The sequence below is a fragment of the Sciurus carolinensis genome, chromosome 18 (assembly GCF_902686445.1).
Source record: "Sciurus carolinensis chromosome 18, mSciCar1.2, whole genome shotgun sequence".
Classification (NCBI taxonomy): domain Eukaryota; kingdom Metazoa; phylum Chordata; class Mammalia; order Rodentia; family Sciuridae; genus Sciurus; species Sciurus carolinensis.
Window position 1 is genome coordinate 37,820,638 of NC_062230.1, and position 17,416 is coordinate 37,838,053.

Consider the following 17,416-nt stretch of genomic DNA (forward strand, 5'->3'; position numbering starts at 1 on the left):
GATGGCACACGCCTGTATTCCCAGTGGCCCGGGAGGCTGAGATAGGAGAATTGCGAGTTCAAAGCCAGCCTCAGCAAAAATGAAACACTAAGCAACTAAGTGAGACCCTGTCTCTAAATAAAATATAAAATAGGGCTGGGGGTGTGGCTCAGTGGTCGAGTGCCCCTGAGTTCAATCCCAGGTACCACCCCCCCAAAAAAAGAAAGATGACTTCTTTGAACTAGCCTCAGATAAAAGAATGGTTCTGTTTTAACAGCATGAGACCCAAGACCCAAGGTTCTCGGGAGGTTGACCTGCAGTCCCGAGCCAGAGCCCAGTCACAAGTCGGGCTCTCTCACTTGTCCTAACCTCCCACTCTTGGCCCAGGACACCGAATCCCCCATTGCAGGTGGCCTGACCTTCGGCTGCCTTCCTTCTTTCGCGGCCCCAGCAGACCAATCTTGTGAGCTGACAGCTCCAAGCTCCAAGTGGAAGTGAACATCCCAGCACACAGCCCCTCACCTCGCGCTGTCTGTACATGGCGGGGTGATTGTGTTGCTCCTTGTAGCACCGGTGTTCAGACAAAACTGTACAACTCCTGGCGTGCCTGCCACAACCTGAGAAACAGCACCCGGCGGAGCATCGGTCTGGGGGGAGAACCTGTGGCAGTGTGTGAGTGTGTGAGCCTCAAAGATGACTTCACAGGGTCGGGTGGGAGCTAAGTCAGCCTGGCAGCACCCTTCCCTATTAGGAGCCAGGGCACGGAGACCCTCCGTAATGACGGTGAGCAGACGGTTATCCCAGCTACAGGTCACCTCCTCCGCAAAGCCCTCCTTGACTTCCCCAGCTGATTCAGGCTGGGGTGTAGCTCAGTGGTAGAGCACCCCTGAATCCCATCCTAGTACCTCCCCACCTGCCCCCTACGTATGATAAACCTTCAAGGTTTTTTTATCTCAGTATTTTGTCACAGTGATGGAGAACCGACTAATACAATCCATAACAAACATCTTAGAGGTGGCACGTGGCCACACAGAGGATGAGACACTGTCCCATGCCACAGCGTGTTCCCCAGTTTGAGATTAGCCCTAGGCAATGTGACGATGGTTACAGTATTTCAAAAGCGCACGCCCTTTGGCTCAGCTAGTGCATTTCTAGGGATGGATATTAGCCAGCCCTGCGTGCCTGCACCTCAGCACTACTGACGTTTGAGGCTGGATTTTTCTTTGCTGTAGAAGGCTCTCCTGTGCTCTGAAGGAGGTTTAGCACCATCCCTGTCCTTCACCCACTAGATGCCAGGAGCAACTATCCCATTCTGACAACTAAAAATGACCTTGAACATTGCTGCATGTCCCCTGGGGTACACAGTATCTCCAGCTGGGAACCCACTGACAGTTGTGCACACAGATGTGTACAGAGTATCCTACCAAGGTATTCAATGTAGCAAATAATGGGAAACAATGTATCTATCCACCAGGACACTCACACCACTGCATTAGTTTCCTATGGCTGCTGTAACAAATTAGCACACACTAGAGGCTCCTCAGAAGTCTAAAATGGACATCACTGGGCAAAAGGAGGGCTCCTATACTGATCTAGCCTCCATGTTTCCCCCTCTCTGAATCCATCTGTCTCTTTAACTTGTCTTCTGAGCAGCTTTCTTTTGTACTCACCTTGGATTCCAGGAACAACAGGTATGATTGATAAGCATCTTTATGACAAGGGACTGAAACTACCCCCAGGCAACAGTGAATCTCAGCAGATTATCCCACGATGAGACTGCCCCCTAAACGAAGCAATCACCCCAGGATGGAGCTGAGACTGCCCTCCTAAGCAGGAGCCATTATTCCACAAAGCGGGTAGAGTTGCTCTCAAGTCATGATGACCTTCCCAGAGTTTCAGAGATAATGATCAACCAGAGAGTGGCAGGAGCAAGATGAACTACTCTACTAGCCATGCCCCCGAACCCAGCAAGCCCCCAACCCTTGCCTTCAATCCCTTTTCCTTAAAACCTCACAGTTTGTCAGCCATTTGAAGACAGATCTTTGGTCACTGTAACTCTGTATCTGTCCTTTCCACTGTAGCCACACTGATTAAAGCTCCTTTCCTGCTCTTGGCCACTGCTTGTCTCTTTGATCGCCATATTGGCACGGGCAGAAGAGCCTGGTCTACTGGGACCCCCGGAGTCAGTGCCTTCACCCTAGGACTCCAGTAAAAGGTCCAAAATCACTGTCTAGGCAGGGTCATGCTGCCCCTGGAGGTTCCAGAGTAGACAACTTCCTTTCTCTCCCCAGCTTCTAGAGCTCCGTTCACCTCTTGTGGCCCACTTTTCTATTTTCAAAGAAAGCAGCTTAGCCCCTTGTTTCAAGAGTCACACTGCCTTCCCCTGGGTCAAATCCCCATCTGCTTCTCTCTTATAAGGACCCTTACTCTCGTGATTATACTGGGCACACCAGGATGATCCAGAATAATCTTCCCATCTCAAACTCCTGAATTCTATCACCCTTGCCAAATCCCTTTTGTCAAATAAGGTAACAACATATTTACTCTAGGAGTATTTCCGGAGGCATCTTTAAAAACAAACAAACAAACAAAAAACCCAATTATTTCCTTGAAAAGATGTTCTTTTCTTAGAGTTACTTCCTGCTCTCCTCCCAGCCTTTCCCTAATCTCTCTTACCATCGTTAACATCCCTCTCTCTGGGTAGGCTAAATTCTAAAGGCCCTCCGCAATGCCACTCCTATCCTCAGTTCAAAAAGTAACGTGTTTACCCAAAAAGAAAATGCAACAGGTGCACACCTGTAATCCCAGCTACTTGGGAGGCTGAGGCAGGAGGATCGCAAATTCAAGGCTAACCAGGGCAATTTAGTGAGACCCTGTCTCAAAATAATAAAAAGGGCTTGAGGTATAGCTCAGGGACAGAGCACCCGAGTTCAATCCCCCAATAACTGGGGGGAAAGGAAGAAATGCAATGCTGACCGGGCGCAGCTTTTAAACGGGTGAATGGACAAATGCCAGGGAACGAGCTACAACACCCTGGGCAACCTGCGCTCCCTGCGTGGACACTCAGGCTCAGGGTGAAGACCGAACCACAGACGCGGCCACCGGGGGCCGCGGCGCCTCCTCCGGAGACACTTACGGCCGCCCCCAGCGGAGACGGGCACAGCCTCAGCCCGGCAGCGCCCGGGTTGCGCGTGGCACCTTGGGAAGCGCAGTCCGGCCCGCCCCACAACCCGCTCCCGCGCCCGACGCTTCCGCTCCCGGCGGACACCGTCCTCGCGCGAGGCTTCGAGAAGGATGCGCGAGACCGCTCAGGGGATCTGGGCCAAGGGGAGGGGCGCGCGGGAGGAAAGGGCGGGGCCCGCAGGAGCCGGAGCAGGTTTCCGCTTCGAGGCCCCGCCCCGGAAGCCGGCGGGGGCGCCTAGTCCTGCGGCTCCAGCGCTGGCGCGGGGCTGGCCCTCCCGGCTGCCCCGCGGAGGGGAAGGCAGGGGAGCGTGCTGGTCCGGAGTGAAGGGAGCCAGAGTCACGCGAGGCCGCGGCCAGGCCGCGGGCCGCCCGGTCCGGTGTGGGGGTTGGAGGTGAGCCCGGCGGCTAGGTGCCGAGGGCTGGCCGGAGGCGCGGGCTCCCGACCTGTATTGACTGTGATCGTGCTTGGGTTCGTTCCTTAAAACTCGCGGAGTTCTAGGGTCTTTACGTTTTGGTTTTGGGACTTTTTAACCTGTAAAGTGAAGATATCAAAATATCTCTGTGTACCAAATTAGGAACAGACGAAGAGCAAATGTGTATTCCTGTTAAGAATTGGTAGGCTCTGAGGTGATGGGTGTATGCACCCCAGCGACTCGCGAGGCTGAGGCACGGATATGCCCACTAGGGTTCAATATTTGTTTGAACTTTTTTGTATTTAGCCTGAGGACACGCACTTTATCTAGCAGGGTTTGGTGGTGCACTCCTGAGGATCGCAAGTTTGAGGCCGACCTCAGCGATTTAGGGAGACCCGGTCTTAAAAAGGGCTGGGGGTGTAGCAGGACAAGGGATATTATTTGGGGAAGAAAGGCACGTAGGAGTTGACCGGGGACCTTTATCTCCTGGTAAATACATTCTTCTTTCTTCCTCTTTTTTTTTTTTTTTTTTTTTGAGATGGGTCTTGATCTCCTGGATTTAGGCAATCCTCCTGACAGCCTCCTGAGCTGTAGACATGTGCTTTTGCCCTTGGACTTCTTTTCCAGTCTTATTTTGAGTAACTTTTGCTCTTGGAAATGAGGAGGCCGAAGAGTACTTCCTCCCGCGCCCCCCCCCCCCCCCCCCATATAGTTTGACCTGCTCTTCCTTTGTTCCCTTCATGAATCAGGTCAGTGCTTGTCCTGGCCTGTGTATTCTGTGCATGCTCTCTGCAGAACACAGCTACCTGGGTTCAGGATTCTTTTGCCTTTTATACCAGTTGTGAAAGCTCTCAGGGGCACATGGAACCAACCTGAGGTGGCCAGAACACCCTTCCACCAGCCCAGTCTTGCTGCCCACCTTCCTCCCCCACATTTCCTGGCTCATGTCTCTCACATCTGGGCCAGTGCAGCAGGGTCTTCCCTCTTCCTGGTTACAGCTGTTCATGCCCTCAACCTGTGCCACACCTTGGTGGCTTTGGAGCCCTTTGTTCTCCGCCAGGGCCTCTCCTGCTGCTTAGGAGTCCTTGCCTGCTGTTTCTGTCTCTAGCCATCGTCATCTCAGGATGATGTAGATGAGAAGTTTGAAGTTCCAGGTGTGTGTACTGTGGGGTAGGGCATCCATGACTCTCTTATGGGTGAGGAAACAGGTCTGGAGAATGACAGATACCTTGCCTAGGGGGCCAGGTGGCAGAGCTGAACTCCCACCACCTCTTCCCTCCAGCTTGTCCTGTCAGTAGTTCACAGGCAGAGTTGAACTTGGAACAAACACTTTATTTTCAAATACTAATGTTAATTTAGACATTCTAAATGAACCTAGTGGCATTAAAAGGGAGAAAATGAGGTTAAGAGAAAAAATAATCACCTTTGCCCTTGACAGATAAGTGGCTGTGGTGAAGGCTGCCTGGCTGTCTGGGCCTTGCCCCAGAGCCAGGCGGGAGGGGGCTGGCCCAGGCCTGGCTGGAGAGCCTCCTGTAGCCTTGGTGGAGATCTGCTTGGCATTTGGCTTCTAATGGAAATGCCTTTCATAGTTGGGAGTGGGAGCTGTGGTGGGTCCTCAGTGACCAGATCAGGTGGTGTCTGGAGAGCAGGAGTTTGTGGCCCTGGTCATGGCTGCCTGTAGCTGGACATGTCTGTGATGTTGCTGTGGTTGGGAAGGGCCCAGCTCCTACCCTGGCTCAGGGCTTAATATAAAGGGAAACTTGTGTACCCTCTGTTGTGGCAACTAGCAGAAACCCCCAGTTTGAATGTTGGAATATTTGCCCAGATGCCAAGTGCCAGCTGTACCTGCTAAGCCATGGCATGGAGGGATCAGAGGGACATGGTTTCTCTGCTCCTCCACAGGGCAGGCAGGGGCCCTGGCCCCTTGTCCTGGATACAAGTTGGCATGTGATCAAAGGTGCCACAGATCAGGGCCTAGAAAGCAATTACTAAAGAACTCTTAAGATGGGGAGTTTGGGGACAAGCTGGACCCTGCTCTCACTGGTTATCGACAAGGGTGGGCACTGTTCCATTCCAGTGTTCCGTCTAGGTTCTCCTTTAGTTTAGTTTGGAAGGATCCTGGAACCTATGTGTGCCTTTATATCTTGGGTAGAGGGAAAAAAGAGAGCAAATTTCAATTGTTACCTTTTTGTCAAAAAAAAAAAAAAATTAAGTCTGCATGTGTGTGGGTTTGTACAAGCTGTTAATTTAAGTACATGAAATAGCAAGTATTCAGGGACCCAGAAAAAAGGCTGAAGTGTTTCAACCCTGAAATTATATAAATGTCTTTAGTCTTTAAAAAGGCCTTGTAAAATGGAAAAAGATGTAAGAGCCTTGCAGTCCCGCTGAGAACCACAGAGTTCTGTTGTTTCCTTCCTGTCTCTGCAGAAGCAGGGTCCACTTGTTTTCCCAGAGTTGCTGTTACACTTCTCATGTTTGAATCTTTGCTGTGAGCATGAAAATGTCATGACAATTCTAATAGAGGCTGGGTGAGTCCACAGTGAGGGTCCCTGCCCCACAAAGCTACCTGCTAGTGGACACATGTGGACAGCAAGGGGCCCACCAGTGCATGGAAAGTCAGACCATCCCACCTGCTCCTCAGATCCCATTACCTGAAGCACCTATAGTTGGCCTAGAGGAGGTACCAGGACCTCCCTAGCTGACTCTGGCTCAAGAGGGTCTTCCTGGGCCCTGGGATGCCCTCCTTGGAGTCTGGCCTGGGTGCTCTGGCCCTCGGCCCAGAGTTCCACTTGTTCCTTCCTCTCAATTGCATCTTCAGGGGCTTTCTGGCCACCTGGTCTCTCCCTGACAGGCAGCTGGGGCAGAGCCGTCCCTTTCCGAAATGCCCTCAGCTGCTGGAGAAGCTGGCTCTTGCCAGTACAGCTCCTGCAATGCAACGAAACCAACCTCAGACAGTGCTACTGAGGCTGGTCCTCTCAGCATGTCACCACTGAAACTGGGACAAAGCAGGAAGCTTTAAGTTAAGGACATGATTCAAGCAACCTCTGTCAATGTCTGGGATCCTGTTGGGAATGATGGATACCTATGGCTTCCCCTTCTCTGCTTGGTGGGAGCAGTAAGACCTTACATGTGGAGACAGGGTTCAGCCCCATCAGTGGCTCTGGACATCCCCAGGGGCTTAATTAATGTCACCATCTATGCTGTCTATAACATTCTTACAGAAGGAGCTCTCTAGAGGAATGAACTCATGCTAAGTTGTCCAGACTGGCCTTCAACTTGAGATCCTCTTGCCTGTCTCCAGCATAGCTGGGATTATACATGTGCACGTCCTTAATGTCTTAAAGCCTGGACCAACAAAATATCTTCCGCTAACTGAGGACCAGTTACATGCCCAACTCTGGAATCCTTTGAGGTAGGAACTAAAATTATCCCCCATTTCTGGATGAAGACATTAAAACATGGTGAGATAAAACTATTTGCCAAAGGAGCAACCTGATTCCAGAGCTGAAACTCATACAGGAGGTGCTCAGTTCTCCTGGGGGGGACCACACTCCTCAGAGCAGGAGAGGGAGCTTGTCTAGCCAGTACACCAAGGGCGGCTCCTGCCTTGGAAAGCAAGGCTTGGCCATTGGAGGCTGTGTGGCTCTGCAGTCTGAGGGTGTGTTATCCTCACAGGCTTCTGGCTAAAGGCCTGTTCAACACTTCTCAGCCCCAGTGCTCCCCCTGCAGTGCCTAGCCACATCTCTAGGAGCTGTATGAAGCCCTGACATTGCCTGGTGCCATGGTACGTAATTCTCATTTGCCCATGACCACAGGATGGGGCCTCCCTCGCGTCCCTTCGTGTCCCTGCACGACACTTCACTTTTTAATTCACCAAGCCTTTCATTTCTGGAGAACAACCATCTCCTCATTCCATCCCTACACGTTCTCTTCACTCCCACTGCCATGAGTGGCAGGGATCAAGATCAATTTGGGGAGCTATCTTTCAGACAGAAAATGTCTGAAGTCCTACTCAAGCTGGAGCTAGGGTATTCTCAGTGATGTCTCAGGCACAGCAGGCCAGGCTGAGGTGTGTGCTGGGTCTAGCTGGGCTCTCTCCAGCTTCCTCCCCGGCCCCTACATCCTCCCTGCCCTTATGTGTGGGCCTTAGGGTACAGACAGAGAGCCAAAAGTCCATTATGCCAGATCAACGGATGGAACGTCATCAGGCAGTGCAGGATTCTTGCGTGATTACCGAAGGTCCTGGGAGATAGCAGCTGCTTGCTGTGTTGGGCTCTGCTGGGCTTCCAGAACTGCTGTCTCTCCTACATCTTCCTCACTGTCAGAGGAGCTATGGCTGGAGCTGGGGAACAGAGGAAATTTATTCTCTGGATGTGTCCCAGTGCACTCTGGCAGGCCTGTCCCTACCAGAGACTTGGAAGTGCTCCTCTGGGAACTTGAGGCAGTCAAAGTGCAACAGCTGAACTGAAAGGGCCACAGGACTTCTTGCCAACTGGTGGGGAGATACAGGTGATATACTCCAGCCCAGCTGAGGCTTGCCTTCTGCCCCTGTCTTCCCTCCCTATAGGAGACCTAGATCAGGTGGGACTGGCCAGGCCTGTTCCTGGCTAAAAGCACTTCACAAACCAGCCACTTTCCAAGCTTTTTGAAATTCCCTGTTTCTTCCCAGCAGGAACTGCCAGAGGCCTAATGAGGCCGAGCTACTTTGCACAAAGGAGGAGAGTCTGCTGCAGGGCTGTCACTGCTCTGTACCTTCCTGGAGACTGGTGGTCAGGTGACTCTGGAGGCTCTGACTGCCTCAAATCTATAAAGATGGTGGGAGGCTCTATCTTCAGCCTCGTGCTTTCGACCAGCGGCTGGCCTAGCTCGGCCTGGAAGCCTGGCTTCATTGAAGCACATCTGTGACAAGAGAAAGGCAGGGTGGCTGAGTCCAGTCACGCTGCTCTTGGCAGCCACTGAAAGTGTGCCCACCAGGTGAGGGTAGGCACTCCAGCCCATCTACCCTTTCATTCTCCCCAGCCACCCTCAAGCAAGCCCACGCTGCCAACAGCAGTTGGCATGAATAAAATGCCATGAGTCCATGCTGTCCAGCATGGGACCTCTTAACCAGAGGTGGCTGTTCACATTCACATCTGCAATCCTGGGGATGGAACCCAGAGCCAACATGTTGGGCAAGGTCGCATCCCTAGCCCTTTTTAAGTTCGAGGCCCTGTCTCAATAAAAGGGCTGGAGGAATAGCTCAGTGATAAAGCAACCCTGGCTTCAGTCCCCAGTATCCAAAACAAAAAGTGACAGGGGTAATGAATGGCAAGAAATCATACCTGCTTCCAGCCTCCTGCTCCTCTGTGTCTTGGGGTGTGTCAGCAGGCAGCTTCCGGGCAGGGCCAGAGGCTCTGGACTGCACCGCGCACAGGAGAGCCAGCTGTTCCAGGAGCCTGTCCTGGGAGCATGGTGCCGTGCGGGCTGTGAATTGTCGGAGAGGAGAGGATTGGGACCCCCTTGTCTTATAGCACCTTGAGACTCAGGACCCTTTATGCCTCTTCTTTATGTGTCTCAGTCTTTACTGTAGCCCCAGCCCTTTGTGAGTCCTCCAATGAGCTCAGCAGGGTGAAGGGAGCAGTATCTTAGGGGCAGGGCCACTGCATTTGAGCCTCATGGAGTAGGGGCAACCAAGTATTTGAACTATGTCATTCCCTACCCCCACATCAGGGTATTCATAATAAATGATTGCCCGTGTGTGCTTTTTAAAACAGCAAATGGAATCACCTTACAGATTTGTTTCAACTCCATTTTTATTTTGCCTTATAGATTATATCTTCCTACATTAGTAGGGATTTTCCTCATTAAGCAGCAGAGTACTCTGGTATAACTGGCTCAGCCAGACTCCGATTGCATATGGGTTTTTCCAAGCTTTCATAGTTTTAAAGAGCACCACAATGAATATTCTTGAATACCCACTATATGTTTAGTAGAGATTTTCAAAATGGAATAGCTTACTCAAATGGATGTGCCTTTAAAATAGACAAGATTCAGTTGGACACTGTGGCACATGCCTGGAATCCCAGCTGGCTGGGAGGCTGAGGCAGAAGGATCACAAGTTTGAGGCCAACGTGGGCAACCTAGTGAGACCCTGTCTCAAGAAGGGCTGAGGATGTAGTTCAGTGGTAGAAAGCAACTGAGTTCAACACCCAGTACCACGAGGAGTAAATGAGTAAGTAAAGACACAAAGCAGGCTACATTCTGAACTGCCCTCCAGAAGGCACAAACTACACAAATACCCCCGGCTTATGCGAGCGTTTCACTGCATTCTGGGTAAAGGGTGTGAATTACAAACAAAGCTATGTGAAAACGGCACAGGGGCTGTGGGTCTACTGGAGTCTTTTTTTTTTTTTTTTAATGTTGATAGACCTTTATTTCATTCATTTATTTATATGCAGTGCTGAGGATTGAACCTAGTGCCTCACATATGCTGGGCAAGCACTCCACCACAGAGCCACAACCCCAGCCCCTAGAGGAGTGCTTGATCTGGAACAGAGGCTAGAAAACTGGCACCTGCCTCTACTCACTGTTTGGGTCCAAGAGGGTGGGGAGCTTTTATGTTATTTGCAGAACTTCCTAGAGCAAGGCCACAAGTGCCATGACAAAGATGACATCTTAGCCTTCCCTGTAAGCAGGAGTGTGAGCAGGAGCTGCCTGGAGGAGTAAGAGGTAGGACTGGAACTGGGGACATGACTCAGTGGTAGAGTACTTGCCTGGCATGTGCAGGGCTCTGGCTTCAATCCCCATTCCCCCCACCCCACACAGCAGGACCAACATCCTCCAAGAGAGGAAGGGCAGAGAGAAGGAAGGAAGCTGGTGTGGGTCACTGGGCAGGGGCCAAGTCTGAAGGCCCCTTCTGTGTCCCCAGGGCCTGAACATACCTCACACATAGCAGGAAGTCATATATATATATTCATTCAGTGAATGATGAATGAATTCTGACTGACAACCTGAGTGTTCAGGCTGAGTAAGCACAATGGCTGCAGGGCTGACCATGCCCAGCCTGTAGTTCTCTGTCACTGAGATGCTTGGAAGGAGGGCTTGTGGGGGTTCACTTGGATTCTGACAAAGTTAAAGGTCAGACCTTGGCTTTGCAGGAGGTCAGCTGCCCACCAGGCAGTTCTGGGCAAATCGTTTCCCTGCTTGTCTTCTCGCCCCGACAGACTCTGAAGGATGTAATCCAAATCCCACTCTTCAAGTTGCTGAAATAATGAAGCCAGGGGTTATGAGGCTGCTCAGGGTCCCAGGGGCAGCAGCTCCTACCACAACAGTTGTCACTACCAGTGCAGTTTGTCACGAGACACTGTTGGGTAGAAATAGGTTTACGTGCATGCCAGCGTTTGCTGATGCCCATACCTTCCCTTGTGACTAGTTAGAGACTAAATCCTTTAAGATGGGACCTGCAGGGCTGGGTTGTGGCTCAGTGGTAGAGCCTTACCTGGCATGTGTAAGGCACTGGGTTCAATTCTCAGCACTGCATATAAATAAATAAAATGAAGGTCCATCAACAACTAACAAGATATAGATATATATTTATATCTTTGTATATATATATATATATATATATATTTTTTTTTTTTTTTTTTTTTTTGCAGTGCTGGGGATCGAACCCAGGATCCTGCACTTATAAGGCAAGCACTTTACCAACTGAGCTATCTCCCCAGCCCCATATATATATATATATATATATATATATATATTTTTTTTTTTTTTTTTTTTTTTTTTTTTTTAACAATACCTTTATTTTATATGTGGTGCTGAGGATCGAACCCCGTGCCTCACACACACTAGGCAAGCGCTCTACCATTAAGCCACAAACAACCCCAGCCCCTAAAAAGATATTTTTTAAAAAATGGGACCTGCATTACTCAATGCCTCCTACACCATTTTTGGATTAATACTTGTGCTTTTGACACAATGTTGGACCTCAAGGAAACTCCATGTCATTTTTAAAACTTGAGGTTGATAAAGGATCACGATGTTTGGAGGTATAAAAAGCTTTTTCTTTTTTGCCTGGCACATGCCTGTATTCTCAGCTACTTGGGATGCTAAAGCAAGAGGATCAAAGTTCAATTCAAAGTTCAAAGTTTGAGCAATTTATACCCCATCTTGAAATAAAAATTAAAAAGGAACTGGGATGTAGCTCAATGGTAGAGTGCTGGCCTAGCATGTGCTAGGCCCAGAACTGCAGGGGGTAAAAAACGAAAAAAAAAAGTTGTTCTTTTAAGACAATAGAACAAAGGCTCCAACTGGCGAACCTAGTCAAGACGGTTTTGAGGACAGGATGTGACAGAAGGAGGAGGTTAGCTTAGAATTAATTTTTTGTATGGTGTGGGAGGAACCCAGAGCCTCGTGCGTGCTAGGCAAGTGCTCTACCACTGAGCTGCAGCTCCAGCCAAAGTGAATGCTTTTTGCACATGAGTCCTGCAGGTGAGGACAAACAGAAGTTGCTAAGGGTGAGCAATAGGGAAGGATGGTTTATTCAGCAGTGATGAAGACGTCTGTGTGTACCTTGCTGCCAGTTTCCTCTGAGTTACTAAGAAAATTATCTGAAGTATGGAAACCAGGCAGAAAGGCCTTCCTATGCCATTCCAAAACATCTTCTGGAAGGTGACTTGGGGGCAGTTGGCTAGGGCCCACCCACTTCATGACCTTATGAAACTGGGAGACTTAGTGGTTTATTTTCTGTCCAGTGGACAAGAGCACCCCAAGATCATAGCTCTGTTGCCCTCCATGATGCTGAATCACCGTGCGCATGCTGCATCCATCTCTCCACTTTCCTTTCTCTTCCCCAGTGTTCGATGAAATCTGTTTCTCTTAATCCCATGAAACTGGCTTTGTCACCCTGCTGGTTTCCTCATTAACAGAGCTCCTGTTATATAAGAATGAGGGCTTTCCCATTTGGAGGATTTTGCTTTGATGGTATCTGGTTCTGTATTTTACAAAAAGCTGTACACATTTAGAATCCTGTGCTTGGGATTAGCATTCAGGTTCCCGCCCAGTGTGCTGGAAGGTAAACACCGCAGCAGGAGACAGGCCGGAGGGAGGCTGGGCAGTGGAGATGCCTACCTGGAGGGAGAGCACCAGTTGTCCTTCCCGAGGCCTCTCTGATGGGGCCTCTGACCTGGAACCTGGCTCAGTAGACTGACCCTGGTCACTGCAGGCTGGGTCCTGGGCATCCCGGGTTACTTTGTGGAGCATTTCCTTCTCTATCATTTTCCTCCTCTCCCGGCGGAGGGCTCTGCGCTTTGCAGAGTCTCTCCAGGCAGCACCCAGAGGCTCTATCCCCACCTCTCCCTCAGGGGATAGGGTGGCTTCTCCCTGTGAGTCCCAGGGAGGACTCTGGAATCTTTTGGTGTTGAAGGACAGGGTCCCAAGGTCACCTTCCAGCAACACGGGGGTCTCCTCTGCCATCTGAAGAGAAGTGCTGGTCTTGGCACAGTTCTCAGGAGACCAGCCTTCCTGAGAGGCCAGGCCCAGTGTCCTCGCATTCTGTCTACTCCCAGATTTGGTGGCGAGTCCCACAGGCACCAGAACTGGCTATCAAGAAAACATGCATCCTCTGTTAGCATCTGCAAAAAGATACTTCAGGGAAATTTTGTTTCATGGTAAAATATACATAACATGCAATTTTCCACGTTAACCATGTAAATGTACAGTTCACTGGCATGCATAACACCCACAATGCTGTGCAGCCATCACCACTGTTTTCAAAACTGCTGTTCCCCCAAACAGAAACTCTACTCATTAGCAGTCACTTCCCATTCCCCTACACAGAAGAGTTGCTGAAGTGACTCTAGAAACAAAACAGGAAGTAAAATCATGTGGAAACTGTGCCCCTGTGGGTACTAGGCACCCTGGAATTTCTCCTGTTTGGAGTTATTTTAGACCTTCTCAGCACGGCTGGGCTGGGGGTGATGTTTCTTGCGATGGGTCAGATGATCAGGTCCAACCCTTGTGCAACCCATTCACCTGGTGACTGATGCTGGGCAGAATTGAGGTGAGGGAGGTCAAGCTGGAGCAAAACACCTCCTGAATCCTTTCTCCCACATCCCAGCCCAACCATTTTGAAAGTGGGTTAAGGCCTCTGCTGTGTTTTCACTGGAAACAGGACATATAACCACAACTACATGAAGAAGGGTCAAACCTGTTTGGCTAGTGGAGGCTGCCCACGGATGAAAGCAGATTATTGACTCTTATCATGAAGGCAGCAGTTAAGTTTAAGCATTAAGGCATTAGGCTTAGGGGGCAGGGGTATAGCTCAGTGGTAAAGTGCTTGCCTGGCATGTGTGAGGCACTGGGTTTGATCCTCAGCACTGCATAAAGATAAATAAAAGTATTGTGTCCATCTATAACTTAAAAAAAAAAAAAAAAAGACATGAGGTTTAGATAGAGTTCTTCCTCTTAGTGAGGGCCCTGGGAAGACAGATGGGAATTGGCTCTGCTATTTGGCAATAACCACAACTAAGAAGCTTGAGACTGAGCTGTGGCCTTTTCTCATTGTGTCTTGGGTCTTCCCCTGGCCTACCTACCAAGGTGGCAGCTTGTGCATTTTGCTCAGCCATTTACGGAACATCTTCTCCCCTCTTGCCTCTCACTCAACAAATATTCAGGGAGCTCCTGCTTGCTTGCCAGGTCTGTGCCAGGTGACTATAAAGCCAGCTGGATTAGAGTCAATTATGACATGCAGTTGTGGCAATGGCCAGAGAGTGGAGAGTACCTTGGTAGAAAACAGAGCAGGAGGGGTCTAGAGGAAGCCCGGGGGCAAAATCAGACAGCAATCAATGTGTTAGCTAGGCACCCAGGAAAAGTTGAGAGCTGTACACACACACACTTCTGCCTGCAGGGCGTGGGCTCAGTGGTCCCTGGAGCCTGTGTCCCACAGACCTCAGGCAGGGACGTTTCAGCCAGAGGGACCCAGGTCCTGGAGTCACTGTCATCAGCAGGGTCTGCAGCCAGTTCCTCAGCCAGGTCTGGAATCAGGATGGGCTGGTTTCGCTGGAAGATGAATGGCTCTTCCCCGCAGTCTGACTGTGAACAGATGAGGGAGCTGTGGGAGACAGGGCAGCAGCCATGCGCCCAGCCTGCTCAGGGGCATCCAGGAGATCCAGTTCTCTCCTAAAGGACTTGCCCCGTGCTGCCTTCTGTGACTGATTTAGAAGTGGGCTTGGCAGCACCACCTCATGGGGGTGTGATTTGGGGCTCTCTCTTCCACGAGGTGCCATACTTAAGACCTTGCATACAGTGAGTGCTGCATTTGTGCCGGGTGCTGAATAACTTAGGGAGTCACTAAGAGCAGAGTCTAGTCCCTCTCCACCTTAAGCATCTCTTAAACCGAGAGACTTGGCTTGCCACCTTTAAGGGAAGTGGCTTATATGCTCCCACCATCTTAAAGGGACAGCCTGAAGATAGGAGCGAAGGAGTCCGCAGATGTGAAAAGATTGGAGCATGGAATCTGGGATTGCTCCACCTACTCCTGGGCCTCACTGTGCACTGGACAATCCCTGAAGTCCCAGAAGCTCTAACATGTTCATTTTTGCAGGTGCCCAGGCAGACACAAGCCCTTCTAAAACCATTGCCCTTGCTCTAAATTCCCAGTGCTGGCCTGTATGCTAAGAAGCTCCTGCCCAGTATGTCCCCGGCAAGGTCACTGTCAATCTTCATGTGTGCATATGGCTATTGGTGCTGAGCATCTCCCAACGCCACCTCAGTGACCCCAAGCCACCACTGGAGAATCCCTCCAATGCACACACTGGACAGGTTACCACTCTCAGAGGTGGTGCTAGCCCCATCCCAGCCCAACAGAGGACTAACAGCACAGTAGCAGAGTGAAAAGAGCAGGGCTTCAGCGGTGAGCCAACCTGGGTTCCAGGTGAGGGCCAAGAAGGGGCCTTGAGGATGCTGAGCACAACATGAGTATTCACCAATTCTGACAAATGCAGAAGGAAGGATAAAGAAGGAAATGGAAAAAAGAAAGAAACTGGGAACCCAGAGAACACCTCTAAGAAGGGCCAGGATGAAAGTAAAATGAAAACAAAACCCCCAAATTTGAGGGAAATCTGCAGAGAGCTCCACAGCTGTCCCTGGTTGGCATTATGCCCTTGATGGGGAGAAAGGGCAGTAGCGCCAGAAGAAAACTCTTGCTTACCAAGGAGGAGTCTGAGTCCAGGGATGGGACCTGGTCTTTGGCAGCCTCAAGGATGGCGTCCCAGGGGGAGCTTGGTGCAGGTGCCACATCTTTGTCTTTGGATGCCACGAGGGCCAGGCTCATGGGATGCCCTTTCTGTGTGCCATTATCCAAGGAGCCCTATGAAGCACACAGGGGTAGATGGTAGAATCCCCCGGTTGAGGTCAGTAGATTGGGAGGCTGCCTTTCCAAAGCTTCCACCAGCTGCAGGACATGGAAACACAGATCTCCACCTCCCACCCATTTTCTTCTGGTTCAGCAAGTTCATTCACTGGATGCCAGGGCACATGTGTGCCTGCATGCATGTGTGTACTACAGTGTGAAGCCTGCAGATACATGTGTACTGCATATGTAATGATGTACGTACATGAAAATGTACACATATACATACATGATAACACAGATACCATTATTTCTATTTTAGGCTCTGGGAAGTTAGTATGGCAAAGATAATTTGAATCAAAATTTTAAAATTTTGACAGGTGGGCATGTAATCCCAGCAGCTTGGGAGGCTGAGGCAGGAGGATTGCGACTTCAAAGCCAGCCTCAGTAATTTAGCGAAAGCCTAAGCAACTCAGCGAGACCCTGTGTCTAAATAATACAAAAAGGGCTGGGGATATGGCTCAGTAGTTAAACACCCCTGGGTTCAATTACTGGTACAAAAAAAAAAATTTTTTTTTTTAAATGTTAGGGGCAATTTCAAGTCCAATTACTTTACTGCCTCTTGCAAAGGAACAGACTAGAATCGTTTTGGAGTCCCCAATACATTTGATTTGGTGTTGCCGCTCGAATTGGCCCGTTATGCCCACGCACTTATCAGCCTCTTTGTATTCTAGAGCCTAAAGAGACCACACGAGGAGACAAGGAGCTTGACCAAACGTGGGTGAAGGTCTGGAGATGCCCTGTGGCTAAGAGGCGGCCGCGCCTAAGAACTGGCCAGGGCAGAGGCAGGAGGCTTGGCTGGGGGCTCCGCGCCTCGTCCGCGTCTCAAGAGGACGGGTGCTCGGTGTCCCGAGCGCGGGGCGCTCCGGGTGCACGGCCCAGCGGTGTCTCGGAGCTGAGGCTCTCGGCTCGGCCCTTCAGGGCACAGCATGCCCGGGGCAAGTGAATCGCCGAGGCGAGAGGGGCCACCAGAGGGGCACGTGCGTCTTGCGGTCAGGCTGATGCGGGGGGGACGTTACCGGCAGAGGTGGGTCAGAGGAGCGGGAAATGCCCAGCATGTTTTTTGGGACGGTGGCGGCTGGAGGGCTGTGCGAAGACCGACCCGACCGTGCGGTCTTGTGTCGAGTCCCGCTGCGTCTCAGGCGGCTCCTGGCGGCAGCCCGTTGGCCCCGCGAGCGCGGTTGCCACGGCGACTAGACGCCGCCGGCCCTCGGGGTCAGCCTCTGCCTTCCGACAGCCGCTGCCCGCCCCAGCCTGTTCGCGCGTGCGGCCGCCACTCGCTCCGGGCCCGCCAGCGCCTGCCTTCCCGGGCCCCGACCCAGCATGCGGGTCCCGGGATCCGCACCGTCGCGCGGGCACTCGGGCAGCCTCTGGGCGGAGCCCGGCGCCACTGGCAACCAAGCGCCTCCCCGCTTCCTGCCCCGGGATTGGCTCCCGGGCCGGCGCGGGGCGG

At 51.2% G+C, this 17,416-nt stretch overlaps 1 protein-coding gene and 1 long non-coding RNA gene across 10 annotated transcripts; one reads left to right on the forward strand and one right to left on the reverse strand.

Annotated features, from left to right (window-relative positions):
• Positions 1 to 3,393: 3,393 nt before the first annotated feature.
• LOC124970769 (uncharacterized) lies at positions 3,394 to 9,671 on the forward strand. 2 transcript variants are annotated; one of them, XR_007106184.1, is made up of 3 exons: positions 3,394 to 3,554; positions 6,797 to 6,987; positions 8,245 to 9,671. It is a non-coding gene; the product is annotated as an uncharacterized LOC124970769 (long non-coding RNA). The 2 variants fall into 2 exon arrangements; XR_007106185.1 differs by having other exon boundaries at positions 8,248 to 9,669.
• Dnaaf8 (dynein axonemal assembly factor 8) lies at positions 4,893 to 17,319 on the reverse strand. Of its 8 annotated transcripts, XM_047534328.1 has the most exons (10): positions 16,983 to 17,319; positions 15,763 to 15,921; positions 14,445 to 14,645; positions 12,684 to 13,154; positions 10,699 to 10,816; positions 8,897 to 9,038; positions 8,328 to 8,474; positions 7,810 to 7,917; positions 6,227 to 6,500; positions 4,893 to 6,061 (listed from the first exon to the last, which is right to left on the reverse strand). In XM_047534328.1, the coding sequence occupies exons 1-9, from the start codon at positions 17,019 to 17,021 to the stop codon at positions 6,236 to 6,238; spliced, it is 1,650 nt and encodes a 549-aa protein (XP_047390284.1). In that variant the 5' UTR covers positions 17,022 to 17,319; the 3' UTR covers positions 4,893 to 6,061; positions 6,227 to 6,235. The 8 variants fall into 8 exon arrangements, with proteins under 8 accessions (XP_047390284.1, XP_047390285.1, XP_047390283.1 ...); XM_047534329.1 differs by having other exon boundaries at positions 4,893 to 6,500; positions 14,502 to 14,645; XM_047534327.1 differs by having other exon boundaries at positions 4,893 to 6,500.
• Positions 17,320 to 17,416: the final 97 nt, after the last annotated feature.

Bases quoted from the DNA above. Each gene is read 5' to 3' on its own strand.
- Dnaaf8 (XM_047534328.1), bottom strand. From the start codon at position 17,021: ATGCTGGGCATTTCCCGCTCCTCTGACCCACCTCTGCCG. The intron at 10,817-12,683 runs GTAGGCATCTCC...TCATTATTTCAG, and splicing joins AACTGGTGCTCTCCCTCCAG to CAACTTGAAGAGTGGGATTT. The intron at 9,039-10,698 runs GTCTGACCTTTA...GACAATTCACAG, and splicing joins TGACCTCCTGCAAAGCCAAG to CCCGCACGGCACCATGCTCC.